General features: G+C 36.4%; 1 protein-coding gene across 1 annotated transcript in view; it reads right to left on the bottom strand.

The window, feature by feature from the left end:
- Positions 1 to 2,051: 2,051 nt before the first annotated feature.
- The window catches only part of HACE1 (HECT domain and ankyrin repeat containing E3 ubiquitin protein ligase 1), a 50,203-nt gene continuing 39,590 nt past the window's right edge, over positions 2,052 to 12,664 (bottom strand). The window contains exons 19-23 of the mRNA XM_009327930.1: positions 9,640 to 9,771; positions 8,828 to 8,926; positions 8,460 to 8,530; positions 3,402 to 3,515; positions 2,052 to 2,964 (exon numbers count right to left, since the gene is read on the bottom strand). Of these exons, the coding sequence (XP_009326205.1) occupies positions 2,862 to 2,964; positions 3,402 to 3,515; positions 8,460 to 8,530; positions 8,828 to 8,926; positions 9,640 to 9,771 (519 nt within the window). The 3' untranslated portion in view covers positions 2,052 to 2,861. The remainder of the gene's footprint in view (positions 2,965 to 3,401; positions 3,516 to 8,459; positions 8,531 to 8,827; positions 8,927 to 9,639; positions 9,772 to 12,664) is intronic.

The following is a 12,664-nucleotide window of genomic DNA, read 5'->3' as shown; positions in this document are numbered from 1 at the left end:
ATGGTCAACTGCAGCAGACAGTACTTACCATTTCATTTTTTTTAAAACCTGTTCAAAATGAGCAATAACAAGGTTGCTGTTTACCAAGAGTCCAGTATCAAGAGCTCTATTCCCATTTTCTACATGTTCTCATCATGCTTTTTTATTACAGGATTATTTTAACAAAATTTCATTCTGACCTATCAAGGGAGTATTTGGTACAAATATCACACAAAATACTACAAATACTTCATACGGGACACAACTAACATCAGTATGGGGAAAGAAGGAGTAATCTGCTTCTGAACCATCTGTGAGGCTGTAACAGGGAGATCTGTCATAGGGAACTGTTGAGAACATTAAAATTCTGCGCTCCATTACATTTCAAAACCAGTTGTCGATCATTTTAGGAATACTGCTTGAGACCATGTTCAGCTTGTTGATACCTATATCACCTACAGTATAATACAAAAGTATAAGTGCAAAAAAGAATCTGATTCTTTTTTCCCCTTCACTCAGTGTTACGGTATGACATGTTTTGGACACTATGCAGGAGTACGCAAGGTTTCCATTTCCTGCAAACCGCTGCATCTTACCATGAAAGAGAACACGTGAAATGAAAAAAGGAAAAAACAAAATCACAGATTGTGTATTCGTAAATGAACAACAGTATTTACAGCCAAACCCTCGGATAAAGATAAAATCCCAGTTTACATGCAGAAAACAGAAATACATAATTCCTGACAAAAACCTTGTATTGCTCAAAACACCGCCTTGCAATCAATCTACCTTGCAGAGGCACACAAAGCAATAAGCTCTGTAGCCAGGGACCCAAGCACCGCCCAATTGTGCAGAAAAGCGAAGTATTTTTGCTAACTGAAGGATCCAAGATAACTGGGATTTAACTCGGCTAAACCCCCCGCAGCCTCAAACATTTAACCTATCTAAATAGTCTAAGCTTCCTAGAGCATGCCAGACAGGAACAGCACCTCTCCACTGACCGAAGCAGTAGTTTAACCAGCTTTCAGCTGATTGTTCTGCTGGAAGAGTCTACTCTTTCCGCTAACTAACAGCAGTATTCTCCTATAAGTTGCAGTCACAAACACTGCATAAGAATTTAAACCAACATTTATGCATACATGTGCACAAACAGAACTGGAAGGGAAATAAAGCTAATAAGTCTATGTATAAAGCTTAGCCCAAAGGAAAATTACTGTGGCACCACTGAATCAGATGGTCCACAGATTTCTCTCTCACACCCCCAGAGAGGCTGTGTATGCTTCAGATTAAAATAAATGAAATCTGAAAAAAAACAGCACCAAGTAAGCAGCCTAGACAGATCAGCTGGTGAACAAAGGCTACACGTGTATTAGCACTTAATGTAGGAAAACATGAATGGATTAGTAGCAAACAGTTTGTGCTGAGGACCTGAACCTTAAAATTTACGCGTTTGGGGGGTTCGCTATACCTGAACTTATTTACTAACTCTCCAGATCACCTCTTCAGATCAGTTAAGTCTTGCAGACATAATTAGATGTTCACCTGTTAGCATTTGGCACATTTTTGCATCATGTTTTTCTGTTTAGTTTCACCTGGAGAGAATCCAGTTTGCATTCTCTGCAGCAAAAGCATGATAAGCAGGGATGACCCGATTAATTTAAAGAAGAAAAAACAAAAAACCACCACTCCTAGCCTGAACCAAAACAATAATGTAGACCTACCCTAGGGTCCCTAAAAAGCAGTTATGCAAATGCATCATCTACCCCAACATGTCCAGCTACTTATCATCAAAAACACATGCTGATGAGCCATTGCTATGTATTTTTACATATTGAGTAATAAGTCTAATTTTATACAAATTTTGACATGAGATTCTATTATAGTCTTGCCAGTTAACCTCAATAAGCTCAAGTTCCTTCCTTGTGCATTTGCTTATGTCCATCCATCACTTCGACAATGCCTTCTCAAATGCTGCTTCCATGACAATTTAAATTATAGTAAGATGAATAAAATCCTGGGGGGAAAAAAAGGATAAACCACCCACAAAGACACACAAACTTGTCACATTCAGATTCTGGTAAAAATATTAAAATTTAATAATACCTTTTGAACATACAATTATGTCAAGGAAAGAGTAACGGCATTCAAACAAATGGATATAGATCTTATAGTATTTACAAATTCTAAACTGCAACTTGACTATAAAGTCACAAATACTTTAAATATTTAGTAGAATAGAGTGTAAATTCTAATATAAATTAGATATTAACTTCATCTGTCATTTTTTCCAGTGATAACAGTCTTATCTTTACATACCATATACATTAAAATACTAAAAAGTTATAAAATTTTATTTCTGTTACTATGCAAAGAAATGGAAAATACATTAGATCTGTCTTACTGTACAATATCCAAATTGAACTTTCTATAGTGCTCTCTGCAAAAATAAACGGCACTTCCACATGCAACTAGGCATAAAGTAGAAGTCTGTCCATTAGCAGTATGCCATCTGAGTACAAAGTAAACTAAAACACAAATGTTATTCAACCATATAGTTGAAAATCAAAAGTAAACTTTGGAAAGAGATTCTGACAAACTTTCTGATTCAGACTGAAGTAATAATGAAAACCATGTAAACTGATTTCCATCCAGATCTGTCGTTTTAAAAAATGAAAATACAGCATACTGAGAAGTTTGTTGTGACGGTATCAAAGTTACTTTGACAACACATAATGGAGGAAAAGCTGATGATCCTGTACGAATTCTGAAGCCAGCCCTGCCGATGGGCTGCAGCGTCTAAGCTGCTTTTCTACTGACAGTTTCCGAAATTACTTCTGCCACTGAATTGCACATCAGTAGTCAGATGAGTTTTCTGGACTTCATTATGCCATCGTGTAACCATAGCTTCCACAGTGCAATGCCACAAGAAGCCTGTCCTTAAGGATTTCTTTACTCGGGTATTCAGGTAACTTGAGCATGTTGATACTGAAAAGAAAAGAGCCACATCACAGTTCGGCAAGAAACCCAACAGTAAAGTTTTCTGAATGAAAACCCTGAAGATGTCACATTTATGGAAGAAAACAAACCTGTGCTGCATTATATTCGAATGCTCAGTAGTACTATATTACAGGAAATTAAGGGTTTTTTTTCACTTTGTAATACAATAATTTACCTTTAATATTCCCTTATTAATCCCACTGCCTTTAGTAAAGCAAAATGACATAGTAAACAATGAGTAAACATAATGTAACATCATCTGGGTTAAAACCCACCACTTTCATGCTGGATAGTGAATACTCCACAAACTGCCTAAATTTTTTTTTGGGCTTTTAATCAAAATAGTCAAAAGAACTGTACTTTTGCTGTGACTGACATGAAAAAGCCCTGGGTTTAAGATATTTCAATGAGACTAGTTAACATACCATGTGCTTGATGTTGGTAAAAGATTTGCAGTATACGGCACAGCAGCAATTGTAAAATTTTGCAATCCACTGCCACCCATTATATGGGCAAAGCCACCATGAGGCACCCTGGAACTGAGAAAATTCACAGAAATTAGACCATTACAACAATGTCACAAGCCAAAAGATATACTCTATACCCTGCAAATACCTCTTACTGCTAGTAATTAGACAGTTACTAATACTTCTATCAAGGTTCCCCCTTTCTTACCCATATCAAAATTCTCATTGTGTAAATGCTTTTAATTACAATATTGAGTTATGCATTTGTCCATTTACATTAGGCATCAAATTGTTTGAATATTTAAGAGAATTGTGTTTGCAAAGAGGACTCATTTCTACAACCAGTTTTATAACAGAACGTTATCTCAGTTTAGGCAGACATCTATGGTTATTTGTATTTACAGTTTAAGAAACACCACATCATAAAAAAGTTTATTCTCTGATTAACCGTGGGACAATTGACCAAAGTGTTCTTGACATGTCTTTTCATTTACTACTTCAGACCAAATATTTCAAGTAACTAATAAAACCACTACATCAGTCACACTATCGCCCAGTGACAACCTATGGCAAAACCAGAACACACTAAAAAAAAAAAAATCACGAGCATCTGCAGGAACACATTCTCACTTAACCATATTACTCAATTTTTTTTTCCTTTTACCAATACATTACTCAAAGACTACTGAAGGCGTAAATGGACAATAGCCCTGGAGTCTTCAGAGTCCCTCCCTATAATTTTAAAGTAACACAGACAAATAGAATAAAATTCAGATATTTTTATAACATCAACTTAAGTTGGAATGCATTACAAGGTAACATGTTGTTAGCACAGCCCTCACACTAAAAAAGTAAAAAAAAAAAACCAAACCCAACTATGATGAAAGGCTAAGGACTAAAGAAGTTGAATGTGAGCCAGCAATGCATCCTTGCATCAAAGGCGGCCAGCAGCCTCTTGAGCTGCATCAGGAAGAATGTCACCAGCAGGTCGAGGGAGGTGATCCTTTCCCTGTACTCAGTAAGAAACATCTGGAGTCCAGCTCCAAGCTCCCCACTACAGGAGGGACAGGGACACAAAGATGATAAGGGATTGGAGCATCCTACACAGGAGGAGAGCGAGCTGGGACTGCTCAGCCTGGAGAAGAGAAGGCTCAGGGGAATCTGACCAATGTATGTAATTGCCTGAAGGGAGGAACAAATAAGATGGAGCACAAGTCTCAAGATGAAGCACCCAGTGATGCCCAGTGATGGGACAAGAGGCAGTGGGCACAAATTGAAATCCAGGAAATTCCATTTAAACATGAGAAGAACTTTTTTACTGTGTGGTGGTCAAACACTGGAACAAGTTGCCCAGAGAAGTTGAGAGGTCAGCACCCCTGGAGACAGTCAAAACCTGACTGGACAAGACCTTGAGCATCCAGCTTTAGCTGACCCTGATCTGAGCATGGGTCAACCTCAGCTATTCTGTGATTTTGTAGCTAGCAAAGAAACAATCTGATAAAACAAAACAAACCTTCTATAAAATACGTAACAGCTGTTAGAATTTTGGATTACAGGTACTTACGTTAAAAACAATGCTCCCATGTTCACAAAAATCAAAGTGACTGTAAAAACCAGGAGCAAGAATAGAAAAGAAGAATGAAGTAGAATTTCCACTCACAGTAAAACTACTTGGCAGAAACACTAAAGAGTAAGGGTTGCCACTGCCAAATATTAAGGAGCTAGGACAGATGTCACAGTAATACTTTCTAAACATACCTTTAAGAGTATCCAACACATAAATCTATATCACCTAGCTTAATGACAGCAACGTTGGGCATATGGTTCTAGCACTGGTATATAAGGCAACCACTATGGAGGGAAGTACGGATTATTTGCAGCATACTATTTCTGACATAAACGGAATTGTGCTCACAGCCACACTTCAGAACAGCTGTAAAGATTTTACAGCGGTATTCTTTTATACCATGGTTTTGGCTCGCATTTCTAATACAGTGCTGCCTCCCCTGCAGTGACTTTTTTTTTCCCTCCGATGAACCAAGAGAATTCCATATTCAAATCAGAAATAAAACACAGACCTAACTGTTGAAAATTTCTCCAGCCCACTATTAGCTAAAAGTTTTTACAATTTAACTTAACTTATTAAAATGTTTTTCATACAACAGCTCAAAATCGTATAGTATGATCAGGGCTTTGAACATTTAAAGTAACAGATGGCTGCCAACTTCTGCCTCCAAGAATTACTTTTCTTTCCAAGCAAAACACAGCCAATGTAGTAAAGAAAGCCTTCCAAATATGTGCAAATAAGATCACAAGACCTTACCTCTCTTACTGCATGTGCAAATAGCTTTCAGCAAGAGCAACAATATGATTTCATAGCTTTGGAAACTTCAACACTTAAAATGTTTAAGTTTACATCTGAATCCTAACTTTTCTACCTATTTTTCCACTTACAGATTTTGCATAAATTTACTTGAACTGAAAACAGTGTAGAAGAGATACTTTAAGTCAGTTCCCGCATGTTTTGTTTTACTTTTAAAAGTAGTCATATATATCTCACATTTATCAAATATGCTGAATTTCCCTTAAAATAGCATATAGCTTATTACTCAACAGAAACTACAGTCCCCTAAGAAGTTAAACAGCAATCCTGATACCTGTAGAATACCAATAAAGTAGAATTTATCATGATAAGCTGTCAACACTTCCCCTCCAACTGTTAACTAAAAACCTGATCAAAAGTTGGCAATGGATAATTAACAATAATTTAGGCAAATACTATTATAAACACCAAACAGATCAAGGCGGAGGGGAGGGGAGTAAAAGCATGTGGAATTGGCAATACCATCTCAAGCAGCTGTCAGCAGAGAAAAAGTAGGTGGTGCACAAGTAAACTTTCAGATCCCCAACACACAGAATCTGCTATTCAAACATTGCTCACGACAATTACTTTACTGTTAAAAGATGTCTCAAAATTGGTATTAATGAGGAACGCAATCATATCTCCACTGAAACTACCAAAGCAAGACTTCATTACATTGAAGAGAAAAAGGTGTAAGAATGGGGGGAGGAAGACAAAAGGTAAGGTTTAGGAAATATTTAGAGATGTCAGAGAAACACCGAAGACATACTCATAATTCTATTTAATTTGCTAAATTAATTTCATAGTCTTTGATTGGAAAGACAGAATAGTATCACTTCACACACACAAAAAAAAAATCAAGTAAGCGAATATGCAAAAGAGATTAAAGGGAAATGGAAAAAACAACGAAAATTTTGAATGCAGCCTGCCAACCAGTACACACAGAAACAAGTTCTTCACTAAGGAAATGTGACGCCAGAAAAAGATCATAGTTTGAAGTCAGGTATACCTTTAGTGCACAATTTTACATAAGATACTGGCCTGTACTAGACTAACTGGTGTTTTAGCTCACAGACAACTCGGCATCTAGATCTTCCGTGCCCAGAAACTAGGACTGTCTGGGAATTTAGGTGCAAAAATGCCAGCTGCATACCACTATTACAGGTAACTTTCAAAGGTTAAATTTTTATGGAAAAATATACTTATTACATTCCAATCACTGAAGAAAAAACACAATGGGTTCCTACTAGCTGATACAGAAAAAAAACTAAGCAATTTGTTTTTAAATTCCAGCCCAGAGTTCTTAAAAGACATACCAAAAATTTCTTTCCTACTAACAAGAAATGGGTAAGAACAAGTCAGTATGGGATTTTTGACCAAAATGAATGGTGCTTAAGCACGTATTAATCAGACAACATAATTGTTTGTTTGATGGAAAGCATCCCTTAGAATCCAGTAGATTATTCCAAATGCCATGAGAATAGTGAATGCCACTTCAGTATCATTTAGAATGTTTTAAGAAGCATTTGAAACATGACCTTACATCTTAAAGATCCTTATTTGCCGTCTAGATTTAGAAATGGACTAGTCCACTAAAAATGAAAAACCAGCAGCTGGTGTGCAACAGACGTGCAGTTAGAACTGCAGGAATCATTTCTGCAGAGGACAAAAAGAAAAGATTGATATGCACAGAACTAGCTTCTTAAATTGTCTGTAATCCCTAAAAACAATGAAATTCATAATAAATCAAGTAAAACTAATAGAATTTGAAGACCGTGGCATTTGATGATACATCCGTGACCGAAATTCCTTGGTATAAAAGACAAGGTTTGATGATCTTAATTTGTATTTTACCATTGCTTAACCACAAAATTTATAAACAAGAGGTCAACTACTCTACTAATCCTAGAATATGAAGGGAATATCAAATTAAGAAGATGGTGCGATCTCTAATTGCCACCAGAAAAAGACATGGATTACACAGCTCAGGTGCCACATGCATGTCTATGGATCCACTTTGCAAAATGTCTGTATATACAAACTCAGCAGCTCACCCAGCTCATGGAGGCATTTGCTGCTCAAAACCTTCTCCCACTGCCCCCAAACCATAAAGGAAATAAGTGGCTTTCCCTGAAGAACAACTAGAATTTAGGACCAAAATCCTATATAAAGCAAACATGGTCTCGCATAAGGTTACATCTTCACTTGATCTTGACACACTGCACTAATGTTAAATTCAACTCAGCTTTAGGAGAAGGATGTTCTGTTTACACTTACTGAAGTGATACCTAGTTATCTCATCTATTAAAGCCTATATTGATTACTGGAGAAGCCAAGAGCCACATAAATATGCAACAGGAAGAAGAATATAAAGCACAGTTAAATTCACTACTGCCTGGTTAAAAATTGCCTGGAACAGCAACAAAGGCCTCCTGCACAGTAGTCAAGTATAATAAATAAGTAATCAATCATTTTGCTGGCGATATAGGCAGTGAAAGTATTAACACACCCTTTGTCTAGTTTGATCAACATATAGAACACCAAAGTATGCAAAACAGTTTCTAGTTAGGTGATCTTGTATGGTAATCTGAACTCTCTTGACTTATTTGAGAGTATCCAGACAATACATTTGCTGTTACAGAAGAGTTTCTCACCTGCCAGTAACGAACTGTAATAGTAATACTCTCTCTTCCTGAGTTAGTTCTTCCACAACATCCCAGAACCACTAAACGAAAAATAAGTTAGTTTGTTTTACCATTATCTTTTCAAGTACTACAAGTATTTAATGGAAAATACAATAAATGCAATACTTGTGTGTTTGTTACTTAAATGATGGAAGTTTTCATATGAAATTCATACATAACTAAGTCACTTAATATAGGAATATAGTATAAAAAACCTCCACAAATTTCAACCAAAACAAGCTTCCATAAACACACACAGAGAATGACAACAACAACAAAAGCACCTTTTTTCAGATTAAAATGCAATATTCTACGTTATTAAAAAAAAATAATATTACCTGAATAACTTGGTCTCCTCTCTCATAGCCACTGGTGTATTCTGTATTTTTTAACCAATCATTCACATCAATTTCTGGCATACCAGACAACAAAAGCTCCTTCAGAAGAAGCACACAGATCGTGATTAGTCCTCCCGACTAACCATTAATTTCAAGTGTTTATGCTATTTTAAAAAGTAATGCTTTAAAAGAAGTATAAAAATTACAGTGCTTTTTCTGTTTAGTTGCAACCTTATGGAACCTATGATTTTTAATACAAGAAGATTCTTGAATTCAGGAACCTTCATATGATCTGTTTAATTTAAGCACATAGTATAAAGAGATAGAAATTATTGCCAAAGAACCTAAAAGAAAAAAGCTCTGAGTTTTGGCATGACTTGAGACAAAACTTGAGATGTGTTGGTTACAGAAGATCAAACCACCACAGAAACTTATTGGAATTTGATTCTGTGACTCAGAAAAAGTAATAGCCAGCATCTCCTTACTTTTAAAGAAATTCTGTCCTCCTGAAAGAAAATATGAAAAGGATTAAAGGCCACAACACCCTGATTCCATTTTGAAATTACAATTTAAGGCATTTATCACTGGCACATGAAGTTATCACATTCCAGGAAGATGGTCATTCTAAGTAATTAGGACAAGCAGGAATACACATAGTGAGATCGTCACTGATAGATGCCGAGGAAGCAAAACCAAAGTGAAAGATACAAAATGTTTATTTTGTGGATACTGAGCTTTACTTCTACATCATTACACTACTGATGAAGTATGCTGAACAAAGAATTTTAAAAAGTATAGGCATTTCTGCTTACCAGTTCATATTCATCAAAAAGCTGGATCAAAGATGGTGGAATGAACATATGGAAGCCTTGTAAAAAGGCATTTATCTGAGGCTGAATGGCTCTTGTCATTCTAAGCTCTGTGACAAGCTGGACATACTCAGCCTGCAGCACAGAAAGCGACATTAAGACATACAATAGCAAAAATACACAGTGCTCACACAAACTCACACACACACAAATGCAGTCCTCAATACATTACAAATCTCATCTACTGTAAGATGTTGAGTCCCTATGCATTTTTCACACACAGAAGCAACCCAAAACAATTCAGAAGGCCCCTCAGAGTTCAGAGCCCCTTCTGCTCTTCCCCTTTCCTTCCTTCCAAAGACAATTTCCAAACAGAAATGTTTAAATCTTAACACAAACCAATCAAAAAACAGGGACTTGGACTAAGATAAAGGAAGTGAATAAAACTTAGTTTGTCATGCCTGCATCCAATACAACCACCATTGCAATCATCTAAGGACATGAAGATGTCCCTGCCCACAGCAGGGGGGTTGGACTAGATGACCTTTAGAGGTCCCTTCCAACCCAAACTATTCTATGATAAACAAAGCAATGATTGTAAAGAAAAGTATTCTATTAAGCAAACTGACATAACTCAGGAAAAAGGGTAAGCTTCTGAAGGAATACTTGTGAGCCAAAAAGTTTTCTTGCTTTCCCCCTATCTCTGGAAGTCTAACAGAATATATTACTTATCCCCGAAAGCTTTGTTGTCTTAATAACAATTTCAATTTTTAAGAAAGTCTTGAAAGTCTCCTCAGTTTTTAAAAAGAAAAAAAAAGACAGAAAAGCATATATACCATAACCATGTGAATAGACAATATCATAGTTTGCATGCTTCAGAGATCGGGGGGGGGTCCATCCCCTTTTAAAAGATGCCAGTTAGAAAAGGAATCCACCAGAACATTGCTTTTGTTGAAAACACAAAAACCTAGGAGGCGGTTAATGGAGGAAGGTTTTTTAGAATGAGACAGACAAAAGTGCCTACATTAAAGCTGTATAAACATGTCTCATCTACCCTGACAAAACTACGCGAGTCTGAAAGTTTCTTTACTCAAGAAAAGAGATTTCTACTTGAGAACAAAATTAATTCCTAGATTATTTAAGGTACTCGGTTTCAAAGTAATATTTTGACTTCCTAATCATGACTTTTAATAATGAAATCACGAAACATACCTCCCAATTAAACCATCTCAACTACCACCTTCCTTCAAAAGACAATAATCTTACGAAAATACTACCTTGATTTTTAATTTTAAAAAACATTAACCTATACTTTTAGGTTCTGAACCTACACAAAAGCAACCAAGCATTCTTTCTGTCCTCCCTTTCTGAAAAACAGAATGAAGTATGAAGCATTTCAAAACAGAAGAATATTTTTCAAAGGCAATTCCTTACATTCACAGACATATAGAGGCGTTGTCATTTGCTTTGCAGTTGGAAGATATTTTTAAATGTGTTACCACCGTTGTATTAGAGTGAGAAGACAATTAATTTGTGGAGTGCTCTGAAGAAGAGGAACGTGACTTAAGCATATCTTCAACTGCAGAGCTGTTCCCAAAAATCCAGTTTCACTCTAGTAATCTCCCTAGGTTGCTTCTACTGTCAGTGGAACTAAAGACACATCCCTTCTCTAAGGAATCGGAGGGGTAGCCAAAGGAGATTAACTGCCCTAGACAAAAGTCAGCCTCTGTGAATACATCTTATGAGCTCTAGGAAGAAATCAGAAACTTTAGCAATATCAGGATTAGCAGTAGAGTTAACACTGGTCTTCAATGATCAGAAATACTTGTTTGACATCTCGTAAGTTCCTATTAAATAAATTAGGCTATTCAGAAAACAGTGTTGTAGAAAGAAAAATTCACAACCTTATTTAAAAAAAATCCATTAGAAAAAAATAGGACAAACTTATTTTCTGCATTACAAAAATATTTACATCAAACACTTTCATTATGAGAGAAAACAGTTGCTGAGCTTTAGTTGTAACAAGAAATGTTTTAAATAGCCTGAAACAGCCAAGTATCCTGACTATCAGCACTGGCACATGCTGAAAGACCTGTACCACAGAATTTACATAATATATGCCAGTAAAAAAAACAGTCAATTTGTTTTTCCCTCTGTTCACTTCATTTATATTTTATTCCCTCTCAGAAGCCTTAGGAGCACATTACAAAACAGAAATACCTACGTAATTTCAGATCTACATATGCATTCCTACATAGTGCATAAAAGGTACAATCCAGCCTTCTTTTAAGAGGGGAAATTTGACTGAACACACATGAGAGAGGCATCACAAATATGATGACAAAGTCTGGACTGCGTGTGGGGTTGTTCTGTATTTTCCTTTGAGGTAAATCAAGCAGAGATCACGCTTCCCCAATTTCACAACCCCATAGACTGCGAGACGAGGATCAATGTTCATTATGATGTTCAGATTCAGAGAGCAGCTCCATTCCAAAGCTGGTTGAAAAAAAATATGTAATTTTTTACTGCCAAACAGCACAGCCAGCTCACAGACAGACAAGTCCTGGGAGGACAGAGAAAGCTATAGGATTGTGGAGATTTGCACCATTTTTTAAAATGGCATACGGTCAAATTTTGTCTAGCTTTAATTTTATTTTTTCCTAAAAAGTTAGTAGAAAGCTGCAAAAATATACACAGCAAAGAGCAAAGAGAAATGCATAGCATGGACACAGGAAAAAGCCTGACTTTTCCCTTTGAAGTCTCCCCATTACCATGACAAAAGGCAGTTGAACCACTACTATAACCATACTTCAGTGGGAGCTACATGGACACTCCAATTGCAAGACTGGAACATTTGCATCATGTGGACCCACAACCATTCACCTATTACACAGTTGATGTAGAAAAAGAAAATTCCCTCATTCAAAGAAAACAACTTTTTACAAACAGCTATTACTACCACTCCTCAATGGGGCATTTACTCTCTTTTGTTTTGATTTTCAATAAGAGGGAGATAGATTGGTTGGGG

This window comes from Pygoscelis adeliae, unplaced genomic scaffold (genome assembly GCF_000699105.1).
Source record: "Pygoscelis adeliae isolate BGI_AS28 unplaced genomic scaffold, ASM69910v1 Scaffold76, whole genome shotgun sequence".
Lineage (NCBI taxonomy): Eukaryota > Metazoa > Chordata > Aves > Sphenisciformes > Spheniscidae > Pygoscelis > Pygoscelis adeliae.
Note: the sequence above shows the minus strand (reverse complement) of the source record. Positions and strands in the feature narration are given on the sequence as shown.